Below are 16,192 nucleotides of genomic sequence, written 5' to 3'. Positions count from 1 at the left end.
CAAAGTTTCAGTGGAGAATATCAAAGCCAGAGATGTGTTTAGTGGTAGCATCATCTGGTTTTTACCTTTTCTGATAACATATTTTACATTGAGAGTAAGAGTTCTGAGAGCAGCAGCAGGTTAACTACAACTGTCTGCATATTTTTCAAACTGGGCCAGTGCCGTCTCAGACCTTGACCTTCATATAAATCCATTTTATTTTCTATTTTTAAATGCCTCCCTTCATTGCATTTTTTATGCTGGTGCTTTACAAAAGTGCAGTGTCTCAAGGCCAAGCTCTGATGTAAAATACAGATGTGATGTGCGGGAGTTTGAGCCTGAGTGGGTGACACAGGAATGTTGTCTGGAGTCATATCAATAATCAGTTGGCTCCTGAAGTAAGGGACGACTCTTCAAACCTCCGGGACTGCACAAATAGCTCTCACAAAGCTAAAGGAATATTTGGAAATGTTTGGGGTAAAATGTTTACTTGCTTTCTTGCTGAGAGTTAAATTACATGAGTGGTTTAACTCTCATGACTGTACAGTAAATAAGAAGCAAGCAGACAGTTAGCTTAGCTTTGGTAAACAACTGGAAACGGGGGGAAGCAGCTAGCTTGGCTCTCTGCAAATATAGCACAATCCAGCTTCCACCTGCTCCAAAGCCCACTAATTAACACGTTGTAGCACGTTTGTTTATGGGAATGTATGTGCCGCACTATTTCTTGGCTGAGACAGTGCAGCAAATAACTAAATGAGATGGAAATTGTTAATTCACAAGCTTTAGAGGTGCTGATGGGCAGATAGGCTAGCTATTTCCCCCCCTGTTCAATCTCCTCATCTATCATCGTTCTGCAGGGAAGCACATGAGTGTCTTTCCATAAATGTTCAACTGTTCTTTCTCCCAGGACGGACAGACATGCAATAGATGTAGCCTGTACAGAACAGAACGACAAAATCACAATTTGCATTGACCGAATATCTGATACAAATTAAATAATATATGTAATCAAATTCGATAATTTGGAAACAAATTAAAATGGAAATGAGACAAACAAGCTTACAAATGAATAAATTACTGCAGTTATATAATCAGTAATTTCCCTTATACCTCTTTCTTCTTAATCAATTGTTATAAACTGAGGTATTCCCAGTGGTAGAAACACTGAAGAGGTTCTGTGTGTGTCCACCTGCAGGCTAATACGGTGCGAGATTCCATGGCCAAGTCCCTGTACAGCGCTCTGTTTGACTGGATCGTCTTCAGGATCAACCACGCTCTGCTCAATGTCAAGGACCTGGTGGAGACCACTAAGGTAGGACGACGCAAACACATTAACTGCTGCAAGCACATGTGTTATACGCCCTTTTCACCAAATTAACTCTGGTACTTGAACCGGTTCCGTTCGAGATTCTTGGATCCTTGGTTAGGGCTGGGTATCCAACTTTGATGGCGCCGACCGAATTGCCTCAATGCAAGTATAAAAAATGTTTTGCCATTCGATACCTAAGAAGTTAATCTCATCTCATCTTTTGCTAAAACTGATTTAATAGAATTGGTATCAAAAGTATCATTCAGGAACAGGTATCAAAGTCAAGGTATTGGTATCTGTGCCAGTATCTAAATGTTATAACAATACCCAGCCCTACCCTTGGTACTATCCAGGAAACCAGCTCACACTTTCACCAGTTTTGAGCAGAACAATTGTAATCAAGGATGTGTAATGAACAGAGGGTGTTGTACAATGCACAACAACCAGTTCAGTTCACATTTCAAGTAAAAAACAAAACAAAACAAAAACTTTTCAAGTTCTTAACCAATTTATTTTTGGTAACAGTGCTCAGGATGATTTAGACTTAGATGCACCAGTTGGATCAGAACCAGTTCCATGTTGGTGGAAACTCAAGTTGACAAGTTGGGAGACTCAAAAATCTACTTTCTTACAAATTGGACCTTTTTAAAATCTTCAACTGACAACACAGATAACCTTTAGATGGCACAGTTTTGAAGAGGAAACAGAACTTTTCCGTGATTGTTAAGCAACATTTTATGATTAAAGATTTGTTCATGTTGTGTTTGTTCATCAGATCTTGTCCATCGGAGTGCTCGACATCTTTGGTTTTGAGGATTACGAGAACAACAGCTTCGAACAGTTCTGCATCAACTTTGCCAACGAGCGTCTCCAGCACTACTTCAACCAGCACATTTTCAAGCTTGAACAAGTAAGAAAACTCCTAAATATTCTTTTTTCTCAAGCTTGTCAGCTCACAGGAAGTGATTTCCTATTTAAGGCTTTTAACCGGGAGCTGAACTTCTGAGCTTCCGTATCACTGCAGTTATTATTTTAACATATTTACTCACTTTAAGTTCTTTGGCTGTGACCATTTGAAAGGAAACGCCTCATCCTTATCACACCACACAGTGCACGTACTTTACAATGACACTGAAACAATGGAGGAATTCTTCATGACGTTATGCAACAGGGTTAGTAGAGAGGCTGACAGCCGTATGACTCACCTCACCCGGCTGTGGATGTATGTTCTCTTAAGTGAGCTGATTAACTTCAAAGAGCTTTCCAAAGTCATGATCTCTGAGATTTCCCTGTAAGTTAAACCTTGTGTTTACCTTGAGATTGACTGAATCAGCGTCCTGCCCCGACATGTTTGAGGGGCTTTCATTCAGTTCACGAAGGACTGCGGCCTCACTCACTCCTGTTTTGTGCAAAGGCAGTCGTTCACATACCCGGTCGTACCTCCGTGTCATAAATATGTCAAGACTCAGACTGTAGATTTATGTCAGGAGGAGAGGCTTCAAAGACTCCTTTGTTTCGGAGGTTAAGGTAAATGAAATGCAGAGTAATTGAGCTGTAGATTAAGGACTTGTCACATTTGTTCTTCACAAGATCTGATGGATTATGAGGGTAATGGCCAAAAGATTCATTCAGACAGTTTCAAAGCTTCACAATGCAGCCGAGTTGTCAAGCATGCATGTTTTATTGCAGCCTGTGCAGGGAACAAACATGAAAGTGACATTTACACAGATGCTTTTAGTGTGCTGCAAGTGTGAGAAAATATCTATTTGTTTCTCTCCAGACATTTGGTTTGATCAAAAAAACTATCTTGTGAAACATTTCTTCCACCCTTACTTTCTTGCTTGTACACCATGTTTGAGATTACTGAGACTGAATACTTTGATAATCGTGTAAAAACAATTAGAAAACCTTAATTTTGAGAATCTGTAAGGTGTTCATGGGTGATTTTTAGGTTTGTTTAGGATCGCAGTTATGTAATATCTGACTGTTTAATTTTCTCACCGGCTCTGAGACTTCAGTTTCCAGTATTTGTTGATTCTTATTACAGTACTTCCTGTGCTACTGGTCGCTGCACTAATCCAGGTCATAAAAGATCCAGCCTCGAGGAGCACAGTTATGAAAGTGTTCTTGTCTTTAAAAGTACCCTGTTTTTTGTTTATGTTGTACTCAAAATGTAATATTTTGTGATGAGATTGCTTTAATGGTTTTCAATTTCAAAAGTGTTATCATTTTCCTGGAGGTCCTTTTGGATTGGTCACCTGTTACCCATTGCTTCCTGTTATCAAAGAGCAACTTAACACCATGTTTGTGCTGCCTTCATGGAATTTAAAAAAATATTCAAACCCAGAGAGATTATGTGATCATGGTTTTGTTCATAGGGGTTTTGGGGGTCTAGAGAGTGGTCTCTTTTTACTTCTATCTTAAAAAACACCAGATGGGACCAGAAACAAATGATAATGTAATAAAGTGGCCATAGATGTAATTCACTTACTTAACTTACATTTTTACAGTTCTCAACCTTTGCTTTAATCAGGGACATTTTTCAAGGTTTCCCTGATACATTACATATAATTAAATACAATATTCAATACATGCATAATACAAATACAAGTGCTGCAACCGCTGCTGTTAACATGTATATCTTTTATAGCTTGTAATTGCTTTGTATGTCTTATTATAAATTCTGCTGCAGCATGTGTGAGTGCAGATTTTGTCAGAAGGTTGAAACCCTGCAGTAGAGAGCCATCAGATCAGGTAACGACAGAGCTGATTGCTTGAATGCAGATCAAACTAAAGCTGCAAAAAGCAAAAATCACACTTGATGTTCTGCTGTTAATGACACTTTTGACTTCACTGTACTCAGGCCTGACACTCGTTGGTATACAGGTGCATAATTACACCTGCTGCTGTGTTCACAGCTTTGTAGAGCTGTAGCCACATTTACTGAACCAGCCGTGACACGCCGGTCTAACAATATATTGACCTGCACAACATGCAGTTACTCAACAGGGCTGTGAAATAATCAGTAAATGTGTTCTCTTATTGATTTCTAATGGTTTCCATCAATCAAACTGTCGCTGAAGTGTTCAAGCCATGTTTTCGTCAGATATCCTGGATTTTAGTTGAAATCACTACATGTTCTTTAAATAAAATTAACACAGTTTTGGAGTTCTGTAACAGCTGGTTTAAACTGCGCCAAAGACTTCTTCAGAGGAAACTGGAGTTGTTAGGAATCTAAAATGGCCTTGGTACAATAAAGCATTAGTCGTGTGTAGAAAAATGATTCAACCAGGACGGTTTGACCAAGAGCTGGCATGCTTCATATTTCTGCTGAGGTCAGCTTCACACCCTCGTCTACTGTTACATACAGTATATTTCCATTCATCTGACGACCTGTGAGTCACTCTGCTGGAGCACTTAGGGGCTAAGTGGTTTGCTTCAGGGCATATTGAGAGGGAGTAGTACTCATTTTTTTCTTTTGCTCTACTTTCTGACCTTTTCAAACAGTCACTCTCTGCCAGGACATCATCACATCATTGAAAGACAGTAATGACAGTACAACTTCCTATCATGAATAATATAAAAACAATCCGTACAGAAGCTGATCCCGCACCTTCTGGAAGCATGTTAGTGTTTCTCTTCTTGTTGGTTGTGTCAAAATAAGAGTGAATCACAGCAGTTATTTGAAGATGATTTGAAGGCATGTTGAGGGGGTGGATACAGTATCCTGTGTAATGTAATACAATCCAATACTACACCCCCACAAACCACAGCTTAGTGATTACCAAAGAGTTGAGTCAGCACCCATCTGACACACAAATTGAATATCATAATGATTGTTCCAGGGCTGCTGTATTGGATGATATTACACAGGTGTTCATTTTATAGTTTCCAGCCACAGTGTGGCTCATGTCTTACAATGAGCCAGAGAGTGAAATACTGTGTTTAGAAAGTTGCTCGGTCAAAGATAACTACCATGTTGTGAGATGTTTATATTGTGAAAGGATGAAGAAGACTGATGTGTTCCTCTGTCCTGGAGGAAGTTTAGTTTGCAGCCAGACATTAAACCAAAACTTCACTGAAGTACACAGATGACACTGAACATAAAGAAATGCTAAATTAAAGAATAACTTACTTTTACTTTTGTTTATACATCATTGTTTCGTTTTTATAACCTGGGTTTTTCTAAAATTAAAACAAAAACAGAGAAAAACATGTAACATAACAGAATAGTTAACATTGTGTGGGCCACAAGTGTGTGTCTGTTTCCTCAATTAAAATGAATCTTCATGAATGTTTCTAGAAAATAAGAAATAACACATCCCTTCTCATACAAATGGAAGATGAGGTTATAAGCAATTAGACAAACTCTTGCTCAGTTCAGTGCACACAGATGCTTCAATCCCACTTGGTCTGATATGACTGGCAGCCTATGGTGGCTAATTTAGTGGTCTCCATTTTAGAGGCTCTAAAACACACAGGCAGTGTTAACATAAACAAATAATGCTTTTAAAAAGGCAAACGTATTAAAGATTCACTAAAATATTGTTTTGTATTGTCTTCTGTTTCTGTAGATGTATTGGGATGTACCCATTAGACTTCATGTCCTTATGTCATTTTAAAGACAAACGTATTAGTGTGGATGTAGCCTGAGTGGGCTCGCTGACTTTATGGCTCTTGTCCTCTTGAGCTACATGTCACAGTTATCCCACAGTTTGAATTTTATCAGCTTTACATCCTTGTTTCAAACTCTGTCTTGTATAATTCAGGAAAACCATCTCTAACAAATGAATCTGCTCTTTATTCTGATTTTGTAATAAATCCGAAATAATGAATGAATCCTAGCTTAGGTAGGGGAGTAGCAGCTTTTACCGAAGAATATATGTAGTTAAAAACCGTAAAATAAATCTTTTGTTGATAGGAGTTGATTGATTGATTGATGGATTAATTGATTTGTAGTTCTTGCTGAACTTTCTAAATACAAACAATACAAACATAGTGTCCTGAAGCCAACTCAATTATTTGGTTCAACTTTTTGATTTGAATACTGAAGAGGATCATCTTCCCTTTGAAAATATTATTTCCTGTGAGCTGTCTTGTGGAGGAAGCAACAACAATTAACTCTTTTCAGCCTTCTGACTTTAGGGGAAAACGAGAAAGAGAGAAGAAGATTCCAGTGATTTTTTTCTTATTAAACCTCCTCTGGATTAAGGTCTTTATTGGTTAAATCTCTTTCCCAGGAACGCTGGAAAACAACATGAATGGGAAAGAAGACTGATAAATGCTTTGAATGCTTCTCTGGTTATTAAATAGACGAGAGACCAGGCGAGATCTGAGGAGTGTTTTATTGGGCGAGGAGACAACATGAAAGCATGCATACAAACAACATTGTTGCTTTGATTGAAATATTTATAGCAGCCCAGCCCACATCAGACCGGATGTCTGTTTCTAATGACGCATAGATCATTGATATTTGATATTTTTATGCCACGTGCACTGTACGCCTTCAGGCCTAGAACTAAAGCTCTTGCTCTGCATCTGTCTCTGTTTTCCAAACACTTCAACTCATAAAAGAACAATACTGATGTTTTTAAAATTGTTACATAAAGATGTGCTAAAATAAGGCTCTTCATATTGTTTTTATACCGTATGACCTGCTGGTATATTCGCTTCATTGCTGCAGGAGTGATGCTGTCAAAGAAAATGTCTGCATGTTACTGAAGGTGACAGTGATGCTGAGCTCTCTGTCTGTGTTGTGTGTACCTGCAGGAGGAATATAGGTCAGAGGGAATCAGCTGGCACAACATCGACTACATCGATAACACAGGCTGCATTAACCTGATCAGCAAGAAGCCCACAGCGCTGTTCCACCTACTGGACGAGGAGTGCAAGTGAGTCTTTCAGCCTGTTTCAACTCTTTTTATTTTCCTGCGTGGTGGCAACAAACAAGTGCTTCTGGCATCCTGATGGATGAATGGTTAAAGGGACACATATTTTCACATATTTTTTCTCTTAACTGTACTGCTTTTTATTCATCTAGATTGTTTTGGCGTGAGTTTTGGAGATGTCTGCCTTCTCTCCAATATAATGGAACTAGACGGGACTCGGCTTGAAAACTCATCAGCAATGTCTCTTTCCACAAATCATGACCCAGGTTACTCAAGATAATCCACAGACCTTGTTATGAGCAGTTTCATGTTGGAGCTATTTTTTTCTACTCAACTACATCTGCAAACTTTATCACCGCAGAGAAGGAAGCGTGCATCTACTCATGGATGAGAGACCAGCTTACTTAGGTAGCTAATGTTACAGTTCAGCCGAGGAGGACGCCATTAATGTTTACATTCCACGCTGTCACAAACACGAGCCCCTCGTCCATGAGAAGATGCACATGGGGGTGGAATTGGGGGCGTGACTCTTTACAAAACTCACGTTTTATGGACTTAATATACTTTTTTATACTCTATTTTATAATCTATTCTTTTTAAAAACACTTTTGCGTGTGGTTACGCAGACTTTATGGCTTTTGGGTTGCTGTGCTACAAATTACAATTATCCCACAATTGGCACTTTTTCAGCTTTAAATGTTTGTAAAGAAGTTGAGGATTGATTTTGTAATATCTCCAAACAGATGAACCAGCTGCAGCATCAGTAGGGAAGTAAAATCCAGTATTGAAGAACATTTTTAGTTAAAAACATTTCAACAAATCTTTCTTGATAAGAGTTGAATGTATGTATTAACACAACCCACAACTCACTGCAAATTACAAAGAATGTGTTACAGAGTGATGCTCTCAAATTGTTGTAATCTTCATAAAATATCAAACATTTTTCCAGAAGAATGTCGGCAGTAGGCTCAAAAACCCAAACTTTTGTGGACTTAAGACTGGAAATACTCTCGCTTTTAACAACTCTCTCACATATTCATGATGCCTCATGTTTCCTGCGTCCGTTTATATAATAAATTAAACAATAATGTCATATTAGTATAATAGAATAAATCAGAATAAAGTAAAATGGCTCTAACAGTGTCGGTTGCACATCCTCAGAAATTAATGCTACACGTCCACAGGCTGCATGCACATCTACGCGAACAAGTGGTTAAAAAGCATATCTCTGGCCTAACACTGTCATCAGGAAGGGAAATGTTATTCCTCTCTGTCAGGTAAAGCAGTTAGCAACTTTTAAAGGAGGGACATAGACTACATCCTACCTGAAATATTCACTGCACAGCTTCATGGTAAAGTGTTAAATGTCTGTGTATTTCTGCAAACATAATCTTTGAAGTGTAATCATATTACCAAGGTGTGGAAAAAAGTGTGAACCCTCTGAACTTCAGAGTAAATTCAATCTTCTCAGGTTCATGACTGTACTGTGACTATTCTTACTAACAGTATTTCCTCCTTTATTTCCCCCTCTTCTCCATTTGGACTCTGAATCAAATTCCTCCCACTTAGAAAAGCTGGAAAGCAGCACAGAGTCTTTGGCTGTGTTGTTTTCATAGCTCAGGTTTCACCCCGTTCCAAAACCCCTGGTGTCTCTTTCTTCCCCTCTCCTCTTCCTGTAAGCTGTTGATTTTCTGCAGAATTTCTGGCTCTCCATGTTAAAGGACTGGAGGGAAATCTGAGCGGAGATCAGCTTTAATCCTCAACCTTTGGCATCAGAGGATAAAATGTCAAAACTGGTTACAGATCAGATCATGTTAACTTTCCACATTACCAGTGCTGTTGTAGTAACTGCTGTCGTGACCTGATTAGAGACTGATGGAAAAAGTAATGTCTAAAATTCATAATATTCAGGAATCTGATGATTTACGCTGCAGTATTCATGACCTGGTTGACAGCTTTAAAACAAGTCCATCAACAATGTGTCTTCATATTAAATACAGATGTATAAACCCATTGTCCTCCAAATCAAACTCTTCTGTCCTTTTGTTTCAGTTTCCCTCAAGCCACCAACCAGACTCTGCTGGATAAGTTCAAGCGGCAGCATGAGGGGAACAGCTACATCGAGTTCCCTGCCGTCATGGAGCCCGCCTTCATCATCCGACACTATGCTGGCAAGGTCAAGTACGGTGTCAAGGTCAGTGCTGTCTTCACTTCCACAACAAGTCATTGATTAATAGACAGAAAAAAAGAGGAAGTGCAGCCATTATCAACTTTGATTTTGTTGTGGGAGAAAAAGTGTTTTTCACACTCCACTATTAATGTCAAAAGATCTGATTATATTCCTCAAAATAGATTTAAACTTTTGTGAGAACATTTTCTCAATTATTTAATTTGATCAACATGTGTTTCACATTTTTTTATTCAGTAAGTTTTAAAACCGCGTCAGAGGGATTTGATTTTTTTCTCAACCCACAGAAGATTTATCTTTTGTCCAAAATTAAAACCTCAACTGTTTCTTTAACTGTACTTCAAAGTCCTATCCTTTTAGAAAATGAAGAATAAATTGCTTGATTTTGTGGGACATCATAACATTAACATTACATTAGCTGTGAATCAGGAGACAGAGAGGGTCCAGTAATCGGAAGGTCACTGGTTCGATTCTCCAGCTCCCCAGGCTGCACGTCAAAGTATTCTTTAGCAATTTATTGAACCCCAAAGTACTCCTGATCTAGGTCTATAAAATGATGAAAAATGACAGTCAGGGTTTCCCAAAGCCCTAAATGTAAATGTCTTGTTTCTTCCACGATACAAAGTTATTCAGTTCACTGTCATAGAGGAGGAAAGAAACCAGAAATATTCACATTTAAGAAGCTGGAATCTGAGAATTTTGACTTTTTGTCTTCTTAAAAAGTTACTCAAACCAATTAATAGATAATTATAATAGTCGATTTAAAGTTTACAGCTAATTAATTTATCAAGTGACCATATTTAATAGATGAACAAATTGTAATTGTAATGTAATGACACTGACCACTAATCATCTGAACAACTCATATGAATAAGATGTGTAATTTTTAGAAATACAGTGTACTGTATGTGTATGGTATCATACTATAGGCATGATACAGTAAATGAAGTTGTGTAAAGAGTAACTGCTATCATTGTATCAACATTTATCCAATGTTACATCCATATTGAAGCAGCATGTTATGTTTAAACTGCATGAATTTGAATAAGTTTTGCCCTTTTAACAAGTAAATACACAGTTAGTCGTGACATTATGAGTCTTCCCTGATTATAACAACCGTTTTAAATTCAGTCTTTCATCTTTAACTTGTCTTACAGCCAAGAACACAAAACACACATAGATTTGAATGTATACATAATAAAATACATAAAACAAAAGGCAAAATATGTAAACAGATGCTAAAACCGCCCACACAACCTCCCATTAAACTCTGTAAGTCAGTGACTGCAGAACATCAGATGGTTAAAACAAGACGCCACTGGTCCTTTTTTGTGGTGCCAGAGGAAAACGCTTGTTGAGTTTCACATAACAACGAGGAGGCATTTTAATCCCTTTTTCTATATTACACAACCAAATCCAGATATGGCGTCCCAGGGACCCTTTCACCTATTGTGCAGCTCTCAGCTTTTATCTACAGAGTTAGAGGCATGAAAAACGGCTCTGTCTTGGCCTGTCACATGCAGTCAACCAGGAAATATCCACCGTAGAGGAATTCTACTTAGATTAGAAGAAATGGTGGCAAAATAAGAAGAAAAATTGATTTTGAGCTGATATTTTGTTTTGTATTCATGAATCTTTTTCAGCTCGGGTGAGCTCTGTAAATCTCACTTGTTATGTGGAATGGGAAAAAAAAGCGTTATCCCTAGACCCAAATTATACTCGTATGTGTATTGGAATAAGTTACCCATCAGGATTAGAGAATCAACACATTTGTTGTCTTTGTTTACCACACTGTGACTTTATTTTGTTTATACATCTGATCCAAGCATCAGCTGCTTTGTTTCTTTCTATTTCAAAACTTTTTCTTTCGGACCTTTCTTTTATGATTCTGTTAATTCTTAATTTGGACATCTTTCTCTGTCATGACCCCAGCAATTAAGAAGAAGCTAAATCCAGTCCATCCTAAATCCATCCAGTGAATTAATCCCATTAAATATTATTGCATGTTTCTGTCCCAAACACAGGACTTCAGGGAGAAGAACACCGACCACATGCGCCCGGACATCGTAGCTTTACTGAAGAGCAGCAAGAGCGCCTTCATCTGCGGGTTGATGGGAATCGACCCGTCAGCCACTTTCCGCTGGGCGGTACTCCGATCCTACTTCAGGGCCCTGGTAGCTTTCAGAGAGGCTGGAAAGAGGCACACGCAGAAGAAGACTGGTGAGCTCTCACTCTAATGGAAACTATAATAATCTACTGTATATCTACTGATATGCAAGTTATAGCAGCGAGGCAGATAATGTTCTGATGTTGGAGACAGACAGGGAATTTCTGAGCTTACAAAGTCAAAAAACGCTTTAACAAATGTCTTTGGTCTTTTTATCATGACAAGACAACTACACATGTTCAGTTCATTCAGTTCAGTTCACTGACTGAACTACACATGTGTAACTCTTAATTCACTATATGAAGTTCAGTTTGTGTCAAAAAGCACCAAAGAATCCACAAAGAGGGAGAGGACACTGGGTTTACTGAATGTCATGTGAGCATTACAGGTACTTTTTAGTTCAGAACAAGAACACCAGTCAATAAGTAAACTACTAAATCTACAGAAGGTTAGAACAGTTATTTGATTAAATTGTCTGCTCTTGATAAGTTTTAAAAGCTTTAAGTCTGCTGGGTAACACTTTATTTGAAGTGGAGTGAATAAGACATGACATGAACATGAAGGAGTCTTAATGAATGTTAATGGCCGGTCTCATTTGGTCAATAATGTCACTTTTAAAGCAAAGTTGACTTTGTTCATGGTGTCGTAGTGTGATGTCACAAAGTCACAAAATTAAAGGACTGCTGACGAGGAGTTTCAGGAGCAATGTTTTCTGTGGGAGAAAGGAGCTCCAGTTGGTGCGGACGTTGGCCTCTCTAACTTTGAAGATGTTTTACATGCACAAGAACCTATATAACACATAATTTGTCTCCTTTAAAGAAACCACTTAGCTTTATGTGTTGACATCGGCTGTCATGACACAATGTTGACTTGTCATTAAGATGTCATTAAATGTTATAAGACCAGTTTGATGACACAGAATAAGTACCAAGGTGAAATAGGGAGTTTTACTTGCTGCTAAGCTGAGTGTTGCTAATTGTAGCTAACTGTAGCTTACTTAGTTGACTCAGCCACTGAGTGCCAGGAGCCGAACCCGGCAATTCACCCCTTGAAACAAAGTGTTAACTGGCTGTGGACTAGCCAATTAACTGCATGAAATTACAAATGTAATTTTGTCAGTTTTCCTGCCATGTACAGTACTGTATGCTCACATGCCGTGCAGCTACGATTTTGTCCTCTTCATTCAGTATAGTTCGCTTTATCTCCGCCATATTTTGTGTTCCAGTAGTCACTGTTCTGTAGTATGTGTGCGTAGTGCTCGTAGTGCTGCCATGTATTTACTGTAGCTCTTGCTCTTTGTCTCTCTCAGCTTTGGCTTTCTACGAATGCCTTCCATCCCTTTTAGATTGAACATGCAGTAGATATTACCACCAGATGTGCCTTCAGCGCTGCCGTCGTATGAATCAGACTTGCTCTCTGCATCCTCTTGATCCTTCCTACACATGAAGTTTTACATGCAGATGTTGTGACAATAGATTTAGCTAATCCTTAGATATCTTTTAGAAATTCTTCCAACTGAGCTCTAAAGATATTAGCGTCACCCAAGGGAACTTTTTACATGTCTTCTAGAACATTTCTACAAAATACTTGTGTTTTCAAGTCTTTGTTTTTATAGTTGATTATGGGCTAAATTGTGAATTAAAGTAGCTTTAAGTAGCCTCACCTTGTCTCTGAAGACAAAGACTGTAGAATCAAGTGACAGAAAAGCTTCTTGAAGACATTGTATGAAAGTGCCACTGGGAGGCGAAACACCTACACACTGAACTACAGTGACAAACATCCTACTGCTGCCACCAACTGCAGTTGTGAATGTCAATCATCTTCTCTCCAGAAGTCTTGCACAGGTATCTCTCCAGTAGACGACTGCATCTCTTGATCTTCATCTTCTTCGCTGTCTAATCTGTCATTTCTTTCTCTCTCTTCCCCCCTTTTCTCTTTCCTTGTGTATTTTATTTTCTCTCTTCTCTGTTTTTTTGTTCTTTTTCTTTTGCTTCTCCAAGGGCATGATGACGCTGCTCCCTGTGCAGTTTTGAAAAGTGTGGATAGTTTTAGCTTTCTGCAGCACCCTGTGCATCAGAGAAGCTTAGAGATCCTGCAGAGATGCAAAGAGGAGAAGTACAGTAAGGCTGCCAATACAACAATTAACAACTATTTTCATGTTAGACCGTGACTCGGGGAAACTGTAGGGACGAGGCCGACCAACATCTCCAACATTACTGCACCTTACTGCAGCCAAAGTCAAGCCAAATCATAAGAATATCCAAACTTACAGACGTAGCGTCACAAAGTTTTTATGTTGTGCTTTGTGATTTGATTTACAACTTTCGTTTTCTATCATTAGACTAGATGCTTGTTGGTCTCCGCTCCCTCTGTCTCCCTCTTCCCACTCTCTTATGCACCTGCATGCATTTTTAGTCTTGTCTTGCACGTTGTTCACTAGCATGCTTCAGCCATCCTGTCACTAACACTGTGCTAGTAGAAGACTAGCAGAGAAATGCATGTTTGTTTGGCTCTATTAGCTAACTTTGGTCTGGGGAAACAACACGGTAACACCTCTAGGTGTCAATCACTTTCTATTTTTGTCAGTAACAGCAAACAGCTACACTTTCATGTCCAGTCCTGTCTGTCGGTCAGTGGGTATATTTGCTTTTCCACCACAGCACACGTCTGTAATCACTGTCACTAAGGCCCTGTTCAGACCTGGTATTAACATCCGACCCGAGTGATCCAATCACAGGTAGACAGCTGCAAGTACAGGTGTGAATGCAGCTGTTTGAACACAACTGATTTCACTATTTACACTTAATTTGTGAAAGAATGCAACATTTTATTTACAATAACTATATTTCTAATGCACCTTTAAAAAAGTTTACAAAGTGCTTTGACAGACAGAGCAAAAGCAGGGAACACAGAAAGACCATATAAAGGAATAAACTCTGAACAATAAAGCATAACAGAGAGAAGGCCAGACTAAGCAAAAGCAAAAGCACAAAATGTCAGTATAAATAAATAGGAATTAAAGCAATAAAAAAGTTGATGAGTTGTTGAGTTAGGAGTAATGTTTAAGTCTTTGTGAAACACTTTCTGTGACAAATTCTTAACTATTTGGGACTTGTGAAATCAGAAAATGCTATACATTCAGTTCTTTCTTTATCTGTTTAAAAATCATTGTGGTTGTTTGTGCCAGTGGTGTACATGTTTATTTGATTATAGAGCGGATAAGACGCGTTAAAAAAAAAAAAGTACTCTCACAAAAGCCCTTCTAGGGACAGGTGTTGCAAATTAGCATCTTATATACACACTATGAATCCTGCATCAGACAGCTGTTTCAGTTTGCCTATTTATATTGTATCTGTCCCTTTCAAATAAACTATAAATAAATAAGCAAGATCCAATCACAAAAGCTCACTTCAGATGCATTATAATGACGGTGCTAATGCCAACTAATAGACTTAAAGCTGTCCACTTCAGATCACCCGGGATGGATGTTAATACCAGGTCTGAACATGCTCTAATACCACATAGGCTGTTGATGGTGCTAGAAGAGGGGCACATGACACACATGTGTATATTATTATCACTAACTTTCTCACAGACAGCTTTACATGTGGTGCAGGACCTCACACACTTCTCTCAAAGGTCACTTTTCCTCCATAAATGTTTCATGACACTCCGATGTGTTTGTGTCTTTTTGTTTTTGTGCCATCCTGCAGCTCCAGATGAAAGTGAAAATGTTGTTCAAAGTGATGAGACTGAAAACGGTACACTGTTAAGTCACCTGATAAATTATAATGCTCTCGCAGATCTCTTTTTGAGTCGGCTAACACACTGTAGACTTCTGTGATTTCACATCACTGTGACCTGCTGCAGCTTCAGAGGAAACACTGTCGTAATGTAACATAGCAGCATTGAATAAATCACTTGTGCTCAGAGTTTTACTTTGTTAAATTCTCTTTAGTTCTCTTCCTGTTTTGCGCCATTAGATAATTAATTATGAGACAAAATTGTTCAATAACTAAGCAAACCTGCAGTGCAGACTAAACTAAATTAACTCTTCAGTATCATCTTCCATAATTCGACACTAACAAGCGCAACTCACTATTAACCTCACAGATCTTTGTTTCAACATCAAATCATCTGCAGAAGATAATATTTCCAATAAAAAGGCACATAACACTTACTGCAATAACACTCGGGTGTCACATGGTGTCAGAAGTGTGATTTTTGTTTGGGAAGGGTTTGTTTTTGTCTCTGTGTCTGTCTTGTGTGTGGGTGTGTGTGTGTGGGTGTGTGTGTGGGTGTGTTCTTTCACATGATGCCAACCTGTGTGTCCGTGATCAGGTGTGACCAGAAAGAGTCCACGCACGCCGCTGTCAGACCTTCAGGGGAGCAACACCATCAATGAGAAATCACCACGGTAAGAGTTTGTGTTTTAGGATTTGTTGTAATCTGTTAATTTATAAAGCTGCTGAACACTTGTCAGGTTAACTCAGGAGAGTTTTTAGGAAATATACAGGACCTGGAATTATAAATGACTGCTGTAATATTGCTTATATGTGGAAATAGACACACAATTCAAAGTTGTGTTTTACAACAATATATGCTTCATAGAGGTGTTATTAATTGCATTAGTCTTTTATTAGATCAGATAATGATGAATA

General features: G+C 38.5%; 1 protein-coding gene across 7 annotated transcripts in view; it reads left to right on the top strand.

The window, feature by feature from the left end:
* myo9aa (myosin IXAa) overlaps nucleotides 1–16,192 on the top strand; it is a 91,256-nt gene that overhangs the window by 45,445 nt on the left and 29,619 nt on the right. For 4 of the 7 annotated variants that reach the window (XM_073464484.1, XM_073464482.1, XM_073464483.1 and 1 more), the window contains exons 9-16: nucleotides 1,175–1,291; nucleotides 2,064–2,198; nucleotides 7,058–7,179; nucleotides 9,229–9,370; nucleotides 11,389–11,584; nucleotides 13,532–13,651; nucleotides 15,245–15,292; nucleotides 15,873–15,948. In XM_073464484.1, coding sequence (XP_073320585.1) covers nucleotides 1,175–1,291; nucleotides 2,064–2,198; nucleotides 7,058–7,179; nucleotides 9,229–9,370; nucleotides 11,389–11,584; nucleotides 13,532–13,651; nucleotides 15,245–15,292; nucleotides 15,873–15,948 — 956 coding nt within the window. The remainder of the gene's footprint in view (nucleotides 1–1,174; nucleotides 1,292–2,063; nucleotides 2,199–7,057; nucleotides 7,180–9,228; nucleotides 9,371–11,388; nucleotides 11,585–13,531; nucleotides 13,652–15,244; nucleotides 15,293–15,872; nucleotides 15,949–16,192) is intronic. The other 3 variants (XM_073464487.1, XM_073464486.1, XM_073464485.1) reach the window with 1 other exon arrangement.

This window comes from Pagrus major, chromosome 4 (genome assembly GCF_040436345.1).
Source record: "Pagrus major chromosome 4, Pma_NU_1.0".
NCBI lineage: Eukaryota > Metazoa > Chordata > Actinopteri > Spariformes > Sparidae > Pagrus > Pagrus major.
Note: the sequence above shows the minus strand (reverse complement) of the source record. Positions and strands in the feature narration are given on the sequence as shown.